General features: G+C 42.2%; 1 protein-coding gene across 1 annotated transcript in view; it reads right to left on the bottom strand.

Annotated features, from left to right (window-relative positions):
- GABBR2 (gamma-aminobutyric acid type B receptor subunit 2) overlaps positions 1-21,903 on the bottom strand; it is an 840,990-nt gene that overhangs the window by 432,487 nt on the left and 386,600 nt on the right. The window contains exon 5 of the mRNA XM_077809185.1: positions 14,602-14,667. Coding sequence (XP_077665311.1) covers positions 14,602-14,667 — 66 coding nt within the window. The remainder of the gene's footprint in view (positions 1-14,601; positions 14,668-21,903) is intronic.

Raw genomic sequence — 21,903 nt, 5'->3', positions numbered from 1 at the left:
TCTTTGCTTCTTCACAAATATGTGAGATATTAGAGATGCAAAGCATGTAATGGAGCTAAAACAGATGCCCAAGTCTTTTAGAAGTATATGATAGAACCCTAAAACCCTTAAATGTAACAGACTTTCATAAAATCTGAAAAAGGAAGAGCTTCTTACAAATATTCATTTTTTCATCTGCATCAGCCTTATAGAGAACAGACTAGGAGCAGAAGAGAGAATTAGCCAGGATATGAATATGAGACATGCTGCTTACTCAGAATACAATCCTTATGAAAAATATTCCTAAGAGGATCTGAAGAAGGCCCTGGGGATACTTGAAGATGAGATGGAAATGTTAAAGCAAGAAATAGAAACATGGACAACTCCCAAATGAGGTTAATGACCAGGTGTAGGAGGAATGTTAGAGTTGGGTTTTATGCCTGCCTGGACTATTACATTGCATCCAACTCTCACAAATTTACAGCGAGCAAGGCAATTTTGTTTGCCCCAGCTGCAGGAACTCAGTTGAGATCAAGTTACACAAATTATGTATATAATGTGCTGCTTGATGGAGTGGAGGGCCTTCAGCTTCTCCCAGAACGCCAAAATACCGATTAATTACCTGAGTGTGCCCCACAGCTATATCTTAATTAAATTGTGCACCTCCACAGTCCCACATCAATTCCATGCTTACCCAGCCCTACTGCAATTAATTTTGTGCCCCCAGCCCAACAGAAATTCTGCCCCTCCACCACACATATGCACCTTGCTCCACTGCACACCTCTGCTCCTCCTACAGCTGAAGAGGTTCATCGTCCTCTCCCCAAACCTGTGACAGAGGCAGCTCCAAGAGCTCTTGACCACAGCCCTCCAAGACTTGGAGAAGGGCGGATCTAGGGTTTTTTCTTCCATCAGTACACTAGAGTAGCACTTAACAGAGTGCACTGGTCAGATAAAGTAGGTTTACTGCTGCTTTGCATCACCAGAGCAATACAAAGCAGCCAATGCGTAATCATGAATCTTCCTATCTGGCCAGCTCTCTGGGCTGACCAAGTTCCCAGTTGGCCAGCTCCCAGGCTACTCACCTAGTGGGGAAGTTGGTGGGCTCCTGGGCAACTGGCTAGGAGGCAGAGACACAGCATGAAAATTTTGAAAAATTCTGTTTCAGTTCTTCCAAATAAGAATTTTTCAAAAATGTTGATTCTGTGAAAAATTTCACTTGTGGAATGATTTTTTTTTTTAAATATAAAATTTTCCATGGGATGGAAATGCTGGTTTCCACACAGCTCTACTCTTGACACATATTCCAGTCAGGCTCCCTCACACTGCAGACTCATTTTAACCAACAGAATCATTGCATACAAATTGGCTATAGAAGAAGGGGAATGACTGGTTGAGTTCACTATTATTGTAATGGCCATTGAACTGGCCCTGTCTAGAGTCTATATAACAATTTTGCCTCATAACAATTAGATACAATAGTTTTTAACGTCTTGGCATAATTACTAATTTCTTCCAATATAGCAGTAGTTCCCAACTTATTCCGCCGCTTGTGCAGGGAAAGCCCCTGCCGGGCCGGGCCGGTTTGTTTACCTGCCGCGTCTGCAGGTTCAGCCGATCGCGGCTCCCAGTGGCCACGGTTCGCTGCTCCAGGCCAATGTGAGCTGCTGGAAGTGGCAGCCAGTATGTCCCTTTGCCTGCGCCGCTTCCAGCAGCTTCCATTGGCCTGGAGCAGCGAACCCCGGCCACTGGGAGCTGCGATCAGCTGAACCTGCAGATGTGGCAGGTAAACAAACTGGCCTGGCCCACCAGGGGCTTTCCCTGCACAAGTGGTGGAACAAGTTTGAGAACCACTGCAATATAGGGTATGCATAACTTTTGGATTAATTTTAACTATAGGGAAAGTTTGAAGAGTTGGTTATTCCATTATTAGGATCATTGGGACACAGGAATGACAGACACAGATATTAAATTTCTTAAAAGGACCAGCTTTTAATTAATTTTAACTCAAACCTATTAGGAGATTTACTTGTAAATTCTCAGAAAATGTATTAGATAGTCATAGAGCAAGCGTGGCATGTTTGGGGAGAAAATGTTATATTTTTCTTACATTACAAACAGCTTGAATCTATGGTCTAAATGCAAAATGGAACCTCAACCTTAACTACGGAAATATAATGTGTGTTTTGAAGTTTACCTTGTTTTCTCTTGTTTGTGTAATGTGTTTAAAAATTAGTCAAAACAATGAAAATATAAATCCATAAAACGCATAAAGTTAAGGTCACATTTGCACTGATAATCCTGTATCCATCTTCATCCATCCAATGAAAGTGTGTTCCAGATATAACCAAAAAAAACTTACTTTGCATGAGGGGGAGCATTGTTAAATTGCTGCCAGGGGTTCTGGAACTAGGGGTTCTGGGGTTTACACTTTTCTTCAATGGTTTTCAGTATCCCCACTATACAAAATGTTCGAATGCCACTAGTTGCTGCATGATAAAACTGTCATCTGATTTACCTTTGTTCTCTTGGGTTTGTTGCCTCAGATAATGGGGCTGTAATGGGGTCTACAAATCTCATAGTGAACATAGACAGAAGGGGAAGGAGATTCTCTCCTGTTTATAGGCTAGCAGCTTGACCACACCCCCATACAGCTGCCAGAGCTGCCAGTCATGGAGGCAGGTACCCACAGCTGCAGCCAAGAGAGGAAACAAGGCCTGCTATAAAGAAGAGAACAGACAAAGACAGGGAAGCACAAGGGTCTAGGAGAGTAAACAGGCAACACCCCTGCACCACGCTGCCTCTATGAACACAGCCAAGAGGCTGAAACAGACTGCTAGACTTAATTAGAGATGAGGGTCCAAGAATTGCCCTGACTGTGGGCAAATTAAGGAGGGCCAGTCAGACCACTCAAAAGACCATACCAGAAGCTAGTGACATGGACAACTATATCAAATACCACTAGGACTTTGTCCGAAAGCCTCATTTTGCATACTGCCTTATTTCAGTTGTCCTTGATGGTTTAACCAAGGCAGAATGAGAATATACTGCACAGTCCACAAACAACATTCACTTTAATGGCTCCTTTACAACAACCATACAGCACACTATGAAAACAGCAGAAGAAACTGAGACACCATGGAAAAATGAAAGGGAAATGCAAGCCAACAAGAGACTGCCTGTTACCAGTCACAGAGTGTACTGCTTTCAGAAAAACAGATTTGAGCACTGGGGAGTGTAAAAGCAATAATGAACTGAATCACCTCATCCGGACTAAGCAAACTTAAAACAACCTCAAAAGGTAATTAAAATACATATAGGGACCAATAAGTGACTTTGGAACCTAAGTCCCATTGACTTCCCATAAAATGTAGGTTTTTAAGTGCTTACATAACTTTTGAAAGTGGACTTAGGTATATAGGCCTTGCTGAGCCCTGGGCATAACTAAGACTATGATCCAGAGTTGGCCTTTGCAGAATAGTAACACACTAGGTATCAGCTAACCATGTAAGCACATTCCTGACTGGAGAGGATGGTACAAAAATACACAAATCTCTCAAGTGACTACATAAACACATTAATACGAGATGGTACAAGAACACACTGACCCCTCCTAAAGATAAGGATGGAATGACAGGATAATGGATGAGGAGGTTTTGTTCAAACTAGCAGGTACAAGGTGCAAGGGTGGTAACTAATAACATCTGGAGTGTAATATGTAATTTGTTTGTATCAACGTATAAATGGAGAAGTCATAGGAAGGGCATCTATGTATTGGCATAGGGCAGTGGTTCTCAAACAGGGGTACATGTACCCTTGGTGGTACGCAGAGGTCTTCCAGGGTGTACATCAACTCATCTACATATTTGCCTAGTTTTACAACAGGCTACATAAAAAGCACTAGAAAATTCAGTACAAACTAAAATTTCATACAATGACTTGTTTATACTGCTCTATATACTATACATTGAAATGTAATACAATATTTATATTCCAATTGATTTATTTTATAATTAGATGGTAAATATGAGAAAAGTAAACAATTTTTCAGTAATAGTGTGCTGTGACAGTTTTGTATTTTTATGTCTGATTTTGTAAACAAGTAGTTTTTAAGTGAGGTGAAACTTAAGGACACGCAAGAGAAATCAGACTCCTGAAAGGGGTACAGTAGTCTGGAAACGTTGAGAGCCACTGGCCTAGGGGACACCATCTTGTTATGTTGACTGAGCCTCTACCTTGTCATAGGCATACATGGGTTAGCGTCCCTATGACCTGTTGGACAGAGCGCTAGTACCTTGCTTTGCTGACAACAAAATTGGCCAAGTGCCTTCAGGAGAGGGGATAGCTCAGTGGTTTGAGCATTGGCCTGCTAAACCCACGGTTGTGAGTTCAATCCTTGAGGGGGCCATTTAGGGATCTGGGGCAAAAAAAAAAAAAAATTGGGGATTGTGCCTGCTTTGAGCAGGGGGTTGGACTAGATGATCTCCTGAGGTCCCTTCCAACTCTGATATTCTATGATTCCCTACCACTAAACTGAGCCTATGGTCTTTCTTTATGAATAACACTGAGGTCTGCTGAATCAACACACTCTCTGCTAGTGCAGCGTGCAGCAACAACGCACTCTCTGCTAGTGCAGCCAACGTTTGAGCTCCAAGAACAACAGGTCTAGCAGCAGTAACAACTTTGCAGCACTAGCAACGCTCCACAGCACGAGCAAGAAGGTGTTGTGGAAACGTTTACACATACTGCATTGCGGAGGCATTTTAGTATGTATGCTACTCTAGTAAAAACGTTTTCCATTAAAAGTCAACGCTGTTGGATAGCCCCAAAAGGAAAAGTGAAAGAGAAAATGGGAAAATAAAAGAAGAGATTAAGGACTGGATTCTACTGCCAATGGAGTCAATACAAAACTCACATTGATTTAAAAAGGAGCAAATCAAGTCCTGGGAATTTGTGGTTTTGTATCAAGAGTGCCACATAAATCTTGCTCTGATTATTTAATAGAAGTTTATATAAAGGGCCACTTAAAGACTGTGAACTGAAATTGGTGCAATGTATACCTTCTTATGTTCTCCTCAGCAGACAGGGCCTGATGCAAAGTTCAATGAAGTCACTGTGGAAATTCTGGCTTCACTGGGGGTTGAATCAGCCCTTTAATTTGTTTAAATGTTTTCCAGGATGGTAGCCAATGTTCAGGTGACTTCTGTTCCAATCTTGGGGTGGTGTAGAGTAGGACTAATGTGCTTTGTACCCGTACACAGACAATTATGCAGATCCTGAGGTTGCCTTTTGGTATATTTCTGGCTTATCCACCAAGCATTCAAGTTATAACTTCCAGTATGAAAATCTGTCCTAATACAATAGCAGCTTACTTTTATAATCCCAAATTACATCACTGGAAGAGATCAGTGCACCTCTAGTGCACCTACCTGAAGGTACACCTAGGAAATCAAATATCTGGCAGCATACCTTTATTTTGCTAATTACATAATTGCACTCCCAGTCAAAATACCTCAGCATAAGTTGTTGGAGAACTTGAATCAAGAATATATTTCATGATTAACAATGAGCCTACATGACATATTGACACTCATTTTTATATAAATGATCCACTCAGAGCTGCCCCCTTCTGTCACCCTAAATATGTCACAGCTGAGTCACAGGCAGCCAGACCTAGTAGTCAGAGCCAGAGTCTGCAGTCATGAGACAGGAGCCTTCTAGACCAGCATCTTCTAGACCCAGAATTTCCAGTTTTGGGAAAATTTAAATAAATAACTGGGTTCATTCCAATTCAGAACAAAATCAATTTTCAAAACGGCAAATTTTCCAGCAAACCATAAATCCCACATTCTGGCCAGCTCTAGTAATCAAACTGGTTTTTGCTCAACAGTCCATCCCCCTTGCTGAGTGCCTATGTGCTTTAAGTCCTATACACCCCTTCAGTCCATTGTCTTTCCCTCTAGCTATGCCTTCCTGACCTAAAGTCAGTAGAAGAATTTAAACAAAACAAAAGCAAAACTCATGGTACTAACATGATTTTTGTAGCCATCGCATTGTTCACTCTGCCTATTTGTTCTATCCATTTCCCCCCACCCTGTCTCTGTCCTGTCTATTTAGATTCTAAGCTCCTCAGAGCAGGGACTGTCTCTTATTCTGTTTGTACAGTAACTAGTGCTATGTGGCCCTGTTCTTGGCTAGCCCTTGGGCACTACTGTAATAACCATGATACATAAATAAACGAGTATTAACCCAAAAACCTTTATCTGTTATCAATAACTATTTACTAGTTATTAAACATCAGCCATGATACTGAACTTATTTACTGATAAGTCAGTATGTGAGGAACATCTAATGAGCTAGGGACTTGACACTCTATACCCCAACTCGTAGAGCTACTATGTTCTATGCCACAGTGTGCTCACTGCAGCAGTGAACAGAGAAAACATCCTTGTGTTTAGGAAAGCAGGTAATTCATGTGTAGAATTGATTGCTTGCGTTTCTGTATCCTTGGATGCGACTATTTGTCCACTATTGAAAGCTGTTAGGAAACTAGTCTGTGTTTTGAGAACAGAACAATCACAGATACAACACATACATCCTTCCACAGATCTCATAATTCTTTTTTAAATGTGGCTATATATTTTCTCTCTCTTGGTGTAAAGCCCTCTGTTGCAGCTGCAAATGCCCCTCCCTTTACCTCACCTACAGGGATGGGGGTGAGAGGGATTTTAGAGAGGTACAGGCAGGGAACATGGCTGAACTCCTCTCCACTGTGCCTCCATTAGCCTAGGAACCCTAAGGACAGATACATAAGTTAGAGCAGTCCCTAGGCTACTCCAACTTATGTCAGTGCTGAGGTCAGGAAACCATTACCAGCTCCCAAATGCCCTCCCTTGAGCCAAGCAGACACAAAACAGGGGAGATTCTAAACATCTCTCTGTGATTTAAATGCTAGAACAAAGTGCCTTGCATGTAAAGACAGTTTGAAGTTACTGTGGATTATGTTGAAGAGCATGTAGGGAGTAGTAGGGTAGGCCACAGAGGACAGTCCCATAACACACAAATGAATAGGGAAAGAATAGTATTTGTGATGTTTTTTTTTTTTGATTCCTAGTTTAAGAAAAGCACACATTTTTCTCTGATGTGGAATATGGGCAACACAGAGCACTGCAGGGAGTGTCTCACAGATAATGCTACCACCTGTATAATCAGAGATGAGAAGAGAGAAAGATGAAACCTTTTTCATTGACATTAGGAAGCAAACAGACTTTTCTTCTGCTTCCCTAAAAGGTATCATGATACATCCCTGTCTTACCACTATTGCAACAGTGACAGCTGCTGAGTAAGAGTCAAAATATTTCCAAGTGACATATAGCAATCTAATTTTGAACTTTAGGTTTTTATTCCTTTTGCTGTGATGTATACGTTTCTGTTTCTCTATGCAAACACTGCAAGACTGCCTTGGGAGGAAAAAACAATTTTTGCTTTTTTATAAAAAGAGTCTAAAGTCAGATTTTGCCATTTTTGTTTTGCCTGCATTTTTTATTTGCAGCATTCACATGGGACCAACTCTGATTCACTTAGATTTCTTTAGATTAATTCAATATGAATACAAATTTTGGGCCCTTAAAATTTAGTTTATTCATTTCAATCAGATATTAATAAAGGTCCAAATCCTGTTCCCTGTAATTTCAACAGGATCATGTGTGTATGCTCTGAATATGGATATAAAGTGTAAATTTGGAGTAAATGATTTAATTACATGATGATTTTGTACCAGTCTTTAATTTATACATACTTCTCTTAATTTCGGAAATCTTTGATTTTACATATTAATACTTGGTTTTGTTATGAATGTGTCATACAACTACAATATTCAGAAGAAGAGATTGTTTTGACTCTTCAGTTTTAATTATATGAATAGCACCATTTTGAGAAGTAAATGTAATGAGGATAGCTTCTGTAGTTAGTAATACTGGAATTCTCTTTATTTTTGGCCACAGATTTCTTATTCTTTGGAAAAGGGGGGGAAAAAAAAACCCAACAGCAAAAAACATACTCTGGCACCACAGAAGAATTCCTGGATCATGGCCAGATACAGCAAGCCCTTAGTCTTTTTAGTAAAAATACCCATTTCAATGGTATTATTCACATGAATAAGGGCTACTTGCTTAGGCCCCAATTCAGGAAAGCACTTGAGTAGATACTTAACTATAAATATGGCCCTACCAAATTCACGGCCGTGAAAAATGCATCACAAACTGTGAAATCTGGTCTCCCTTGTGAAAACTTATGTGTACTTTTATCCAATACTATACAGATTTCACGGGGGAGACCAGTGTTTCTCAAACTGGGGCTCCCAACCCAAAAGGGGGTTGTGGAGACATCACAAAGTTATTGAAGTGGGGGTCACGGTATTGCCACCTTTACTTCTGCACTGCCTTCAGATCTTGGTGGCAGGAGAGCAGCAGCTGCTCTGAAGGCAATGCCCAGCTCTGAAGGCAATGCCCCGCCAGCAGCAGCACAGAAGTAGGGGTGGCACCTTAAAGACTAACAGATTTATTTGGGCACAAGCTTTCATGGATAAAACACCACTTCTTCAGATGCATGGAGTGAAAATTACAGATGCAGGCATTATATAATGACACATGAAGGGAAGGGAGTTACCGCACAAGTGGAGAACCAGTGTTGACAGGGCCAATTCGATCAGGGTGGATGTAGTCCACTCCCAGTAACAGATGAGGAAGTGTCAATTCCAGGAGAGGCAAAGCTGCTTTTGTAATGAGCCAGCCACTCCCAGTCCCTATTTTAAAGAATCCTTATTGAGATTACAGGAACAAACCACCCCGATGTGTAGAAAGAATAGTAAATATGATATGGCAGGCGACTAGCATGGCTTAACAGTGAAATCCTTGCTGATCTTAGACATAAAAAAGAAGCCTACAAGAAGTGGAAGATTGGACAGATGACCAGGGAGAAGTATAAAAATATTGCTCGGGCATGCAGGAGTGAAATCAGAAAAGCCAAATCACACTTGGAGTTGCAACTAGCAAGAGATGTTAAGAGTAACAAGAAGGGTTTCTTCAGGTATGTTAGCAACAAGAAGAAAGTCAAGGAAAGTGTGGACCCCTTACTGAATGAGGGAGGCAGCCTAGTGACAGAGGATGTGAAAAAGCTAATGTACTCAATGCTTTTTTTTGCCTCTGTCTTCATGAACAAGGTCAGCTCCCAGACTGCTGCACTGAGCAGCACAGCATGGGGAGGAGGCGACCAACCCTCTGTGGAGAAAGAAGTGCTTCGGGACTATTTAGAAAAGCTGGACAAGCACTAGTCCATGGGCCGGATGCGCTGCATCCGAGAGTACTAAAGGAGTTGGCGGATGTGATTGCAGAGCCATTGGCCATTACCTTTGAAAACTCATGGCGACCGAGGGAGGTCCCGGATGACTGGAAAAAGGCTAATGTAGTGCCCATCTTTTAAAAAGGGCAGAAGGAGGATCTGGGGAACTACACACCAGTCAGCCTCACCTCACTCCCTGGAAAAATCATGGAGCAGGTCCTCAAGGAATCAATTCTGAAGCACTTAGAGGAGAAGAAAGTGAGCGGTAACAGTCAGCATGGATTCACCAAGGGCAAGTCATGCCTGACTAATCTAATTGCCTTCTATGACGAGATAACTGGCTCTGTGGATGAGGGGAAAGCAGTGGACATGTAATTCCTTGACTTTAGCAAAGCTTTCGATACGGTCTCCCACAGTATGCTTGCCAGCAAGTTAAAAAAGAATGGATTGGATGAATGGACAATAAGGAGGACAGAAAGCTGGCTAGATAGTTGGGCTCAATGGGTAGTGATCAACAGCTCGATGTCTAGTTGGCAGCCAGTATCAAGCAGAGTGCCCCAGGGGTCAGTCGTGGGGCCGGTTTTGTTCAACATCTTTATTAATGATCTGCATGATGGGATAGATTGCACCTTCAGCAAGTTCACAGATGACACTAAGATGTGGGGAGAGCTAGACACGCTGGAGGGTAGAAATAAGGTCCAGCATGAGGATTGGGGCCAAAAGAAATCTGATGAGGTTCAACAAGGACAAGTGCAGAGTCCTGCACTTAGGATGGAAGAATCCCATGCACCGCCACAGACTAGGGACTGAGTTCTGCAGAAAAGGACCTAGGGGTTACAGTGGACGAGAAGCTGGATAGGAGTCAACAGTGTGCCTTTGTTGCCAAGAAGGCTAATGGCACTTTGGGCTGTATAAGTAGGGTCATTGCCAGCAGATCGAGGGACGTGATCATTCCCCTCTGTTCGACATTGGTGAGGCCTCATCCGGAATACTGTGTCCGGTTTTGGGCCCCACACTACAGGAGTGATGTGGAAAATTGGAAAGCATCCAGAAGAGGACAACAAAGATGATTAGGGGACTGGAACACATGACTTATGAGGAGAGGTTGAGGGAACTGGGATTATTTAGTCTGCAGAAGAGAAGAATGAAGGGGGATTTAATAGCTGCTTTCAGCTACCTGAAAGGGGGTTCCAAAGAGGATGGATCTAGACTATTCTCAGTGATAGCAGATGACAGAACAAGGAGTAATGGCCTCAAATTGCAGTGGGGGAGATTTAGGTTGGATATTAGGAAAAACTTTTTCACAAGGAGGCTGGTGAAGCACTGGAATGCATTACCTAGGGAGGTGGTGGAATCTCCTTCCTTTGAGGTTTTTAAGGTCAGGCTTGACGAAGCCTTGGCTGGAATGATTTAGTTGGGAATTGGTCCTGCTTTGAGCAGGGGGTTGGACAAGATGACCTCCTGAGGTCCCTTACAACCCTGATATTCTATGAGTCTATGATTCTATTCAAGCCCAAATTAATGGTGTTAAATTTACAAATGAATTTTAGTTCTGCTGTTTCTCTTTGAAGTCTGTTTCTGAAGTTTTTTTGTTCAAGTATAGCTACTTTTAAATCTGTTATGTAATGTCCAGGAAGATTGATGTGTTCTCCTACTGGCTTTTGTATGTTACCATTCCTGATGTCCAATTTGTGTCCATTTATTCTTTTACATAGGGACTGTCCGGTTTGGCCAATGTACATGGCAGAGGGGCATTGCTGGCACATGATGGTATATATAACATTAGTAGACGTGCAGGTGAATGAGCCTCTGATGGTGTGGCTGATGTGGTTGGGTCCTCTGATGGTGTCGCTCGAGTAGGTATGGGGACAGAGTAGGAAATGAGGTTTGCTACAGGGATTAGTTCCTGGGTTAGTGTTTCTGTGGTGTGGTGTGTAGTTGCTCGTGAGTATTTGCTTCAGGTTGGGGAGCCGTCTGTAAGCGAGGACTGCCTGCCTCCCAAGGTCTGTGAGAGTGCGGGATTGTTTTCCAGGATAGGTTGATAATGTGCTGGAGAGGTTTTAGCTGGGGCTGTACATGATGGCCAGGGATGTTCTGTTATTTTCCTTGTTGGGCCTGTCCTGTAGTAGGTGATTTCTGGGTACCCATACCACTCTGTCAATCTGTTTCCTCACTTCCCCAGGTGGTATTGTAGTTTTAAGAATGCTTGATAGAGATCTTGTAGGTGTTTGTCTCTGTTTGAGGGATTGGATCAATACCATACTATGCCACCCTTATTTCTGTGCTGCTGCCTTCAGAGCTGGGTGGCCGGAGAGTGGTGGCTGCTGGCTGAGGGCCCAGCTCTAAAGGCAACAGCACAGAAGTAAGGGTGGAAATACCATATCATGCCATCCTTATTTCTGCATTGCTGCTGGCGGCAGCTCTGCCTTCAGAGCTGGGCTTCTGGCCAGGAGCCGCCACTCTCTGGCCACCCAGCTCTGAAGGCAGTGCTGCCACCAGCAGCAGTGCAGAATACTGCAACCCCCTTACAATAACTTTGTGACGCTCCCACAACCCTGTTTTGGGTCAGGACCCCTACACCATGAAATTTCAGATTTAAAATATCTGAATTGTGAATAGGTGAATTTTTATTGGACTTCTGTGCTAGTCATGGATTATCCATAATGAATACCATGTTCAAACACAAGGTTACTTGTAAATGTACTTAGTACCAGAACACCTTGGGCTGAAGATCGATGATCAGCTTTAAAGTCGTCTTGTCAGACCTAAAGCCATATGTTCTGAACACTCCGGTGAAGAGAGGGGCAGAGCTGGCAACTGATCACCACTTGGTGGTGAGTTGGATCTGATGCATGAGATGCTGACCGGATAGACACAGGAGGCCCATATGATCAGTGCACATTAGCTAGGAATGCCTCATGGAGGACCCTGTGCAGAAAGACTTCAATTCCCTTCTCCAGAAGAACTTCTCCTGCATTCTGGGTGAGGTCTTGGACATTGAGTCTGAGTGGACTGTTGAGGCATCCACGAAAAGCTGTGACCTGAAGGCAGTTAGTATCTGTCATGGTGGCACCCTACGACCCACTGGTAGACTCCAGTGGTGAGGGAAGCTGTCAAGTCAAAGAAGGAAGCCTTCCGAGAAATGCTCATGAAATGGACTCCTGATACAGTTGAGAGGTACTGGCCTCAGCTGTGGCGGTTGTTGAAGCCCAGGCTTGGGAGGAATTTGGAGAGACCATGAAGAATGACTTCCAGATGGCCTCAAAGGTGTTCTGGCAAACCATTCATTACCTTAGGAGGGGTCAGCAAGATGTTGCCCAGGCTGTACTCAGCAAGGGTCGTGAAACACTGACCTTGACTAAGAAGATCATAGAGAGGTGGAAGGAGCACTTTGAGGAACAAATCAACCCAATGTACACGCCCCCCTTTCAGGAGGCAGCACCGGAAACCTCCAGTGAGATCGGATCTATTTCTGATGCTGAGGTCGATACGGCAGTAAAGTGCCTTCGTAGTGGTAATGCAGCAGAGGTGGGCGAGATTTGCCCCGGAGATGTTGAAAGCACTGGACAATGCTGGGGGGTCATGGTTAATGTGCCTCTTCAGTGTTGCATGGAAGACAGGTGCAGTATCTCTGGCCTGGTAAACCGAGATGGTGGTCCCACTCTTTAAGAAAGGAGACCAGAGAATGTGTTCCAACTATGGGAGGGGGGGAATCACACTCCTCAGCCTCCCCGGCAAAACCTATGCCAGGGTGCTGGAAAGGAGGTTGCGCCCATAAGTTGAACCTCAGATTCAAGAGGAACAATGAGGATTCCTTCCTGGCAGTGGAACAATGAACCAGCTCTTTGTTCTCTCACAGATACTCAAGGGCTCATGGGAGTTTGCTAATCTGGTCTACCTTTGCTTTGTAGACCTAGAGAAGGCATATGACCGTGTTCCCCGAGATGTCTTGAGGGAAGTGCTGTGGGACTATGAGGTGCCTGTACCACTTTTTCATGCTATTTGGTCCCTCTATTTTTGGAGTGAGAGTTGCATTCACATTCTTGGCATTAAGTTGAGTTCGTTCAAGATGGACGTAGGACTCTGCCAAGGATGCGTCTTGTCCACACTCCTGTTCATGGTTTTCATGGACATCAGTGCATCTGGTACAGGGACTCAGAGGTGATATCTATGCTGTTTGCAGATTATGTTGCCCTTGCTTCTTCAGACTGTGATCTCTGGTGCACACTCGAACATTTAGCTGCGGAGTGTGAAGTGGCTGGGATGAGAATTGGCAGTTTGGAGGTCATGGTCCTCTCCGAGAAGAAAGTGGACTGCTCTCTGCAGGTGAGGGGGGAGCAGCTGCCCTAAGTGGATGAGTTCAAGTATCTAGGGATCTTGTTCATGAGTGATGGCAAGTGGGAGTGTGAGATCAATCAGTGGATTTGGTGTGGTGGTGGCAGTGATGCGGGCGCTGTACTGATCCGTGATGGTGAAGTGGGAGCTGAGTTCTTGGACGAAGCTCTTGGTTTACAGGTCACACTATGTCCCCATCCTCACTTACGGTCATGAACTTTGGGTAATGACCAAAAGGATGAGATTGCGGGTGCAAGTGGCGGAAATGAGGTTTCTCCACAGGGTGGCTGGGCTTGCTCTTTGAGACAGGGTGAGGAGCTTGGCTATTTGGGAGAGCATTGGAGTACAGCGGCTACTCCTCCAGATAGAGAGGTGCCAGCTGAGGTGGGTTGGGCATCTGATAAGGATGCCCCCTAGGAGGCCTCCATTGGAACTGTACTGGGCACATCCCACCGGGAGGAGGCCCTCAGGCTGACCCAGGACATGCTGGAGGGATTATATCTCCTGACTGGCCTGGGAACAATGGGGAATCCCCCAGGAGGAACTGGAACCTGTTGCGGAGGACAAGGAGGTCTGGTCCTCCCTACTCTCCATGCTGCCATGACCCTCACTAGGAAAAGCGGCATAAAGGAAAAGGAAATAGGAAATATCTGAAATCGTTAAATTTATTATTTTTAAAATCCTATGGCCGTGAAATTGACCAAAATGCACCATGAATTTGGTAGGGCCCTAACTATAAACCCATACTTGAGTCCCACTGAAATCAAGTGCTTACATGTTTTTCTGAATAGGGATGGATTTAAACATGTGCTGAAGAGCTTCCTGGAACTGAGGCCTTATAGGTTTGCAGGGGTGGCCCACAGAATAGCAATTTGAGTTTTCAGATGTACGTTTATTGAAAGGTAATTCATTCTTTCCCCAAATATGCAATTAAACATCTTTACTTACACAACAGAACACTTTTGCTGCCATTTGCTCATCAAACTGGCCAAGGATTATCCGAACATCATTACCCTGTGGACAAAATAACGTATCTAAGTTTAATGCAGTCACAGGCCTGGAATAAACTATATTCAAAATTACTTCTTCTTCTAAGCGCCCAATTTTGCCACACTTACTCAGACTGAGGAATATTGTATTTTTGAGTAGGCCCTTTGAAATCACTGTGACAACTTGCAGAGTAAGGTAGAACATAACAGGTAAGATCCTCAGCTGCTGGTAAAAGCCATTTTGGAGCTATGCTAATTTACACCAGCTGAAGATCTCGCTCATTATGAATAAAGGTGGCAGAACTGCATTTCAAACAAATAATTGAGAAATAACAATATTGAGAAGAGAATAGTAACTTATTTTGTATAGCTACATATTACTATTCAATAATACTAAGAAACAGCACAGATCAAAAGGATGATTTGCTTTGTCTTAATTTTGCACTTAAAAAGCAATTGCAAATATCTATGGATATATATTTTACAGTACACAGTCAATGATTTCACCTTATCAGTCAACATAGACAATGGACACTTGTAAATGAGAACACACATTCACCAACTTTGATAGCTCCTAGAGGTTTTATTCATATTGCTACTCTTTCCATAGACAGTAGAACACATCAGTGCCGGAGGGTGGGGGGGAGGGTTCCTTTGGGAATCCACAATTGAAGAAAATAGTCAATGAAGGCCATTTTGCTTTCATGCCCAGAATATGTTAATGAAATTTTCAGATGACTTCAGAAACTGGAGCTAACTTTCTGTTCACGTGTGAAAAAATAGTACAGATAAACATTAAACACAGAGCAGTCCATTACAGCTCTCTGTAACTTAATACTGCAATTATTTTCACAACAGATGGATGATCAGACAGGGTTTGAACAACTTGCTTTTTTTTTTATGGGTAGTACAAAATGGTTTGTTAGCTTGCTAGTGCCACTTTTTTTTGTGAAACAAAATATCAATTTGAGTTTAAATGGTGGAAATTATTTAGCTTTTTATAGATTTTATAGATAATATATCTCATCAAGAGGTATGGTCTGTAAAGAACTATTTTGCTCTTAAAATTATCTGAAGCTAAATAGTTTTTAACATTTGCAAGTTTTACAGTACATGATTTTCTTTGGATGTTCTTAACCTGTGCAGTTTCACTAAGCTTATTTATTTTGTTTACTTAGTCACACAGTAATAAACTACTGTATCTGAAACAGATACATTTAAAATCTAAATCCAATTAGCTCACATAAAACCAAGAAAAATAAGTTATTTTTATTAAAAGGAGTCTTATTCATATGAGCCCAAAAATGTTTGTTAAAGACAAAAGGGAAAAAATATATATGACAATGAAACAAACACACACCTCAATCAAGTTCTGTACTTTAAAAAATTATAAAACTATCCTGATTGTTTTGAGACCCTTAACTGAATTGTCAGACTTCTGTGCACATAAAATCTCAGCTTAAACATTATAGTATCTAAAAACTAAACTGAACTAAAATAAAATCAATAAAAAATTTGCTGAAAACAAAAAATGAAACAAACAAAACCTGTTAAAGTTGAAATTTTAGACCCATAAAAATACAGTAATTACATTATAGTTCCCACAGCAACAAGAACACATCTTTAAAATGTGTTTTCTTGTTGTTTCATAAAACAGAAAGTATTTGAGTCACTATCCTTTATATATATATATCACCTTTGGACTGAGAACAATCATAGGAAATTTCAGCCCAAAATATTAAGTTGTTAGTCACTGAGAAGACAAGTTTGAGAATCTTATTCTTTACTGTAGTGACTCTATAATTATTTTATTGCAAAATATTATGCAAATTGCAATACACATTATGTCCTCTTCAGTAATACCCTTGTCCTTTTTAAATATCCTCGTTGCCTACAGGGGTTCTCATTATACTGATATCACTGTGTAATTAGTTTGGCAAACAACATATAGCCTGAAATCTTTCTACTTTGAACACGAGTGTGTGTTCTATGTTTGCTGTTTTTGCAAGGAAAGAAACAAACATTCAAGAAATTCCTTTATTAAATGTTTACGAAATGAGGCCAGATTGTTAAAATAGCTCAGCACCCAACCACTGTAATTTAGGCACCTAAAAAAAGTGACATGATTTTTCAAAAGAGCACAGCTCCCATTTAGGAATCCAGTGTGGTGTCTAGAGGTGAGCCCAGCTGTCTCTTCTCCTGCCTCCCTCCAGAGTTAGGGAAGTTCCTGTTTCATGTCGTGCTCTCAGAGAGGGTTGGGGAATAAGCTACTGGGGCTATGTGTTATCTCTGTGGGATGATTGTGGGGTTATGTTCTCTCACTTCCTACCACTCCCTTGAACAACTGTTGTGGGAGCTTTGGTTCCATATGGTTGCCTAAGGGATTTAAAGCAGAAGAGGCTTTATGAGGAAGGTGTTGCTAACATAAGAGACAGCAAAGAAGAAGGGACTAAAGCACTTGCAGGAGAAGTGGAGAAATGGATGGTACCACCAGCAAACCAGAATCAGGGACAGAAGCTACTGAACATACAAGAGTAGATAAATAGAGAGGGGCAGGGCTAGGGAGGATGTCTAAGGACAAGAAGCATGAATTTAATTTAAGTTCTGAGCACTCACAGCTGCCAAGTCAATTAGAGCTGTGCTTTGAAAATACTGAAGTGCTTTAAAATACTAAGTACTCTGAAAAATCAGGCCAAAAGGGGGCACCTAACATTAGTAGACAATTTTGGTATTAATCTCTCTGTCCCTCAGTTCCCCAGTTGTAAAAGGAGAATAATAATACCATCTGTTCTCACAGGGGTGTTGTGCATTAGTGTTTCTCTCGCATTAGTGTTTGGGAAGCACTCAGATGCCATGATGACAGCAGAAATGTCCAGGAGGAAATTAATAATTTTGTATACAGTGCAAGTTCGGATGGTAGTTAATAAGATCTAGGGACACACATTGAATGAGGAAAATAAAAAGAAATATTAAATAATTGCCTGTTCATAAATGAGTCAGGAATCCTGTGAGGGAAAAATAGGATGTTATCATGTCATTAAAGACTGTATCATAAGGAGGCTGAATTAAAGTTGCATGGGTAACCTTAATTCCAGCATTTCCTAACTTTGAAGGGCTTGACTTGGCGACCTGAACATTCTTTTAATGTAGGATTTTTGGATGTAATCTACATAGAGGAAAAAAGAGGAGAGAAAGAGAGACAGACAGATCTTTTGGTGCTGTACAGCCAATTCACACTGCACAGCCTCCATAATCTTGCTGTAAAATAAGAACACAAGAACTTAAGAACGGCCATACTGGGTCAGACCAAAGGTCCATCTAGCCCAGTATCCTGTCTTCTGACAGTGGCCAATGCCAGGTGCCCCAGAGGGAATGAACAGAACAGGTAATCATCAAGTGATCCATCCCTTGTCACCCATTCTCAGTTTCTGGCAAACAGAGGCTAGGCACACCATTCCTGCTCATCCTGGCTAATAGCCATTGATGGACCTATCCTCCATGAACTTATCTAGTTCTTCTAGTTCTTTAACAATCTGAAGAAGGATCACCCCAGAGTAAGGATGACCATCCAGTGGGATAGAGCCAATGCAGGGCTCTTATGTCACACACTCTGCCTGTTGCTGGTGTGGCAGGGAAAAAGGGGCATAGCTGTAGAAAAGGGGATGTGGCATTTCTGTTCCCCCGTGGCCATTACGGCCTGCAGCAGAAACACTGGAGTGCAAATGTGAGCTGTAAACCTCTGCCTTGCACTCTGCCATTTTGACATAGCCAAAGATCTGGTCCAAGATTAATTACCTCCCAGTGCTCAAAGGCAATTACTGCATGTAAAAAATACTGATGCAATAAAAATAATATAATGCCCACATAATGTTTATATGGCTGATTTCCCAGAACGGCAATCTTAATTTTTGCCTTGGGTTCTAGCCTTAAGGATAATCCCCTTAATCTTCCCTTTACCCCGCACCGCTCTCACAGCCCCTCCTTTTGGACTCAAAGATTAAGACAGAACTAACTTCAGAGCCAGAAAATTCTGCTTTAAATCAACCAGAGGAATCATCAATGTGTGGCACGAGGCATTTGATCCCTGCAAAGGATGAACATAACATACTAATTTAACAGTAGTCCCCATTCCTGAAGAAATGGATGACTGGGCCCACAAATTAGAACAATACATATCTCTATTATTCAGGAACTAGGCTCACCCAGAATACTGTATTTTTTAATGCTTTCAACCTTAATTATGTATAAACCTCCAGAGAAAATGCGACTTTCATGAGTAAACTGGCGGTTGCCCAGCTTTGCAAACTTGCTTTATATTACTGTTACCCCAGCAACATAGCTTGTGAATCATTTATTAACCATTGTGAGAAACACATTTTCAAATCAAGCCAAGGCAATCACTCTCCTTTTCATTTACTGAGGCAGTTCACTGAAATATCAAATCAGGAGATGGGAAAATCCCCATGTCACAGTGCTATAGAAAACAGAGGGCCAAATCCAGTGGTGATGTCAAAAGCAGTGTGAGATACATGAGAGTAAAGTCAAGTTCATCAATTTGGTGTTCCCTGGGAACTGCCATTCTTTCTATCTCTATCCCTTCCCTACCTACATAGGATAAGTAGGTGCCCTACCCACATTCTTCATTCATGCTCTTCCACTTTAATCCACTCATTGTGCCCTGCTGCTGGCTGACCTTGCTTGAGCAAGTCACTTCACCTCTCTGTGCTTCTGTTTCCCCATCTGAAATATGGGGAAAATGAAACTGACCTCTTTCGTAAAGCATTTTGAGATGTCTAGATGAAAAGTGCTGTGTAAGAGGTAGGTTATTATTTTTGTTATAGGCAGGGCTAGTAGTAAATCCTGTTATTAAGATTGCCTCACATTTTAGGCCCTGTTTTCAGTTGCTTACAACTTTGCCAGACTTTAATCATTTGGGCCAGGTGTCTATGGTAGGTATTATTAATATTGTTGTTGTTGTTTTGGAAGGCGAGGAAAGGAGGAGGGAATTTCAGCCAAAACTATTGAGATGTTTCTGAGGAAGAGGATAGGGAAAACCTGCAGTCAGGCTTGGCCGTTGAGGGGCCCTCAACAACTGCAGCTTTGATCCCTGCCATCTTGGAGGTGGTAGACATTCTGTTTCCTACAGCTGAGTATTTTTAAACTCAGCCAAAACAAAGGCTCAGGGATAGTAACATCTGCTAGTAGGAAAAAGCATTAGGCTAGAACCCATGGATTCTAAGGATAAAGACACCAATCACCTGGGATAATCTTTGTGCAAGGTTTATTCCTTGGCTACACTCAAAGTAAAAACTGCCAGCTATCAACCACTGTTGGCAATGTGATTTCCTTGCATAGACTTCACTATTACCCTGGCACTAGTGGTCTTTCAGGGGGTTGATACAAAATTTATAGCACTCCCCATGGGATCTAGAACAACTCTTGCTGATTTCCAACAGGCAGGAATATTCCATCTCCCTTTGAGAACAGCTCACTGTTACACTGAGCTAAAAAGCAGCCTACTTGACAGGACGGCCTTCACATACTTTCATATACTGATCTGTGGTCTAATTGAATACATCCTTGGTTTGTGTGGGGAGAGACATCCATCAAATAACATTATATTCTGCACTCTCTCCTTTTTATAGCACCAAAGATTTTCACCAAATGGTTTGCTGTGATAACTATTTTTCTCAGAGGTCAGATCATCCATGCCTGTATTTAAACTCTGGCCGTCAGTAAAGTGTGCATATTGTTGCTATCCTAGGAACTTTGTGTAAACAAGGAATGGTTTATTTTCATCCCCACACAAGAGGGGGAGTCACTGGAGTCCTCAAAACTGCAAGACTTTCCTGCCAAAGGACTCATTCAGCTGGGTGATACCTGTTATCAGGCTACCTGTGAAACTTCTGTGGGATTGCTTTTAGATATACCACCATCATCTGAACACTAGGAACACCTAAGACATTGTGGTAATAATAATGGTATGGCCCAAATATTCCTGAATGTGATAGATGACAGATTTCTTCACAAAATAGTCACTGAACCAACAAAAGGTAATGTCATTTTAGATTTAGTACTGGTAAGTATTGAGGAAGAAATGGTTGTAGAGGATAACCTTGATTTGAGTTAATTCAGTTTAAACTAAATGGAAGGATAAGCAAAACAAGTCCTGCAACTAGGGGTCTTGATTTCAAAAGAGCAAACTTAAAAAAAATAAGGAAATTAGTTAGGGAAGTTGACTGGTTTAAAGAACTTCAGGATCTGAATGTGGAGGAGGCTTGCAATTACTTTAAATCAAAATTGCAGAACTATCTGAAACCTGCATCCTAAGCAAGTGGAAAAAATTCTTAGGGAAGGGTTGCAGACCAAAATGAATGAACAAGCATCTCAAAGAGGTTATTAAGGGAAGCAGAAAGCATATGCAGAATTGAAGATGTGATGGATCAGCAAGGAAATCTACCTTTTTAGAGGTCAGAAAGTGTAGGGGAAAAGTGAGAACCAAGCACAGTTGAACCTGACAAAGGAATTTAAAACCAATTGTAATTGGTTCTATAGCCATATAAATAAAAAGAAAACAGGAAAGAAGAAGTGGGACCACTAAACACTGAGGACAGGGTAGAGATTAAAGATAATCTAGATATGGCCCAACACTTCAATTTTTAATAAGGGTGAAGAGGAGCTTGTGGGCAGTGGCAGGGTGGCTAATGGGAACGAGGATATGGAAATAGAAATGACCACATCTGAGGTAGAAGCCATACTCAAACAGCTTATTGGGACCAAATCAGGGGGCCAGGATAATCTCCATCCAAGAATGTTAAAGGAACTGGCACATGACATTGTAAACCTAATAGCAAGGATTTTTAAAGAATATGTAAACTTGGGGGTCATGCCCTATGATCGGAGAAATGCAAATATATGTTTAAGAAAGGGGGAAAAAAGGTGATCTGTGGCTGCTGAGCAACTCCGGGGTCCCTCTGTCGCCGCTGCTGGTGACTGGGAGCTGAAGTTGGGCACTGGCTGCTTCTGGCCGCTGAGCCACTGCAGGGGGGACCCCTGCCGGCGGTGGCAGCTGGGCAGCTCAGGGGTCACCACCGATGGTGGCAGCTGGTCAGTCAGTGGAGGCTGGGCTGCTGCAGGGCCCCCGCTGCTGGCCACATCTGGTCAACTGCTGGAGCGCCCAATGTCATGGAGGTCACTGGAAGTCATGGATTCCATGACTTCCACAACACAAAATCTTAGCCTTATTTATAATATCTGTGTT

This window comes from Eretmochelys imbricata, chromosome 2 (assembly GCF_965152235.1).
Source record: "Eretmochelys imbricata isolate rEreImb1 chromosome 2, rEreImb1.hap1, whole genome shotgun sequence".
In the NCBI taxonomy this organism is placed as follows: Eukaryota; Metazoa; Chordata; order Testudines; family Cheloniidae; genus Eretmochelys; species Eretmochelys imbricata.
Note: the sequence above shows the minus strand (reverse complement) of the source record. Positions and strands in the feature narration are given on the sequence as shown.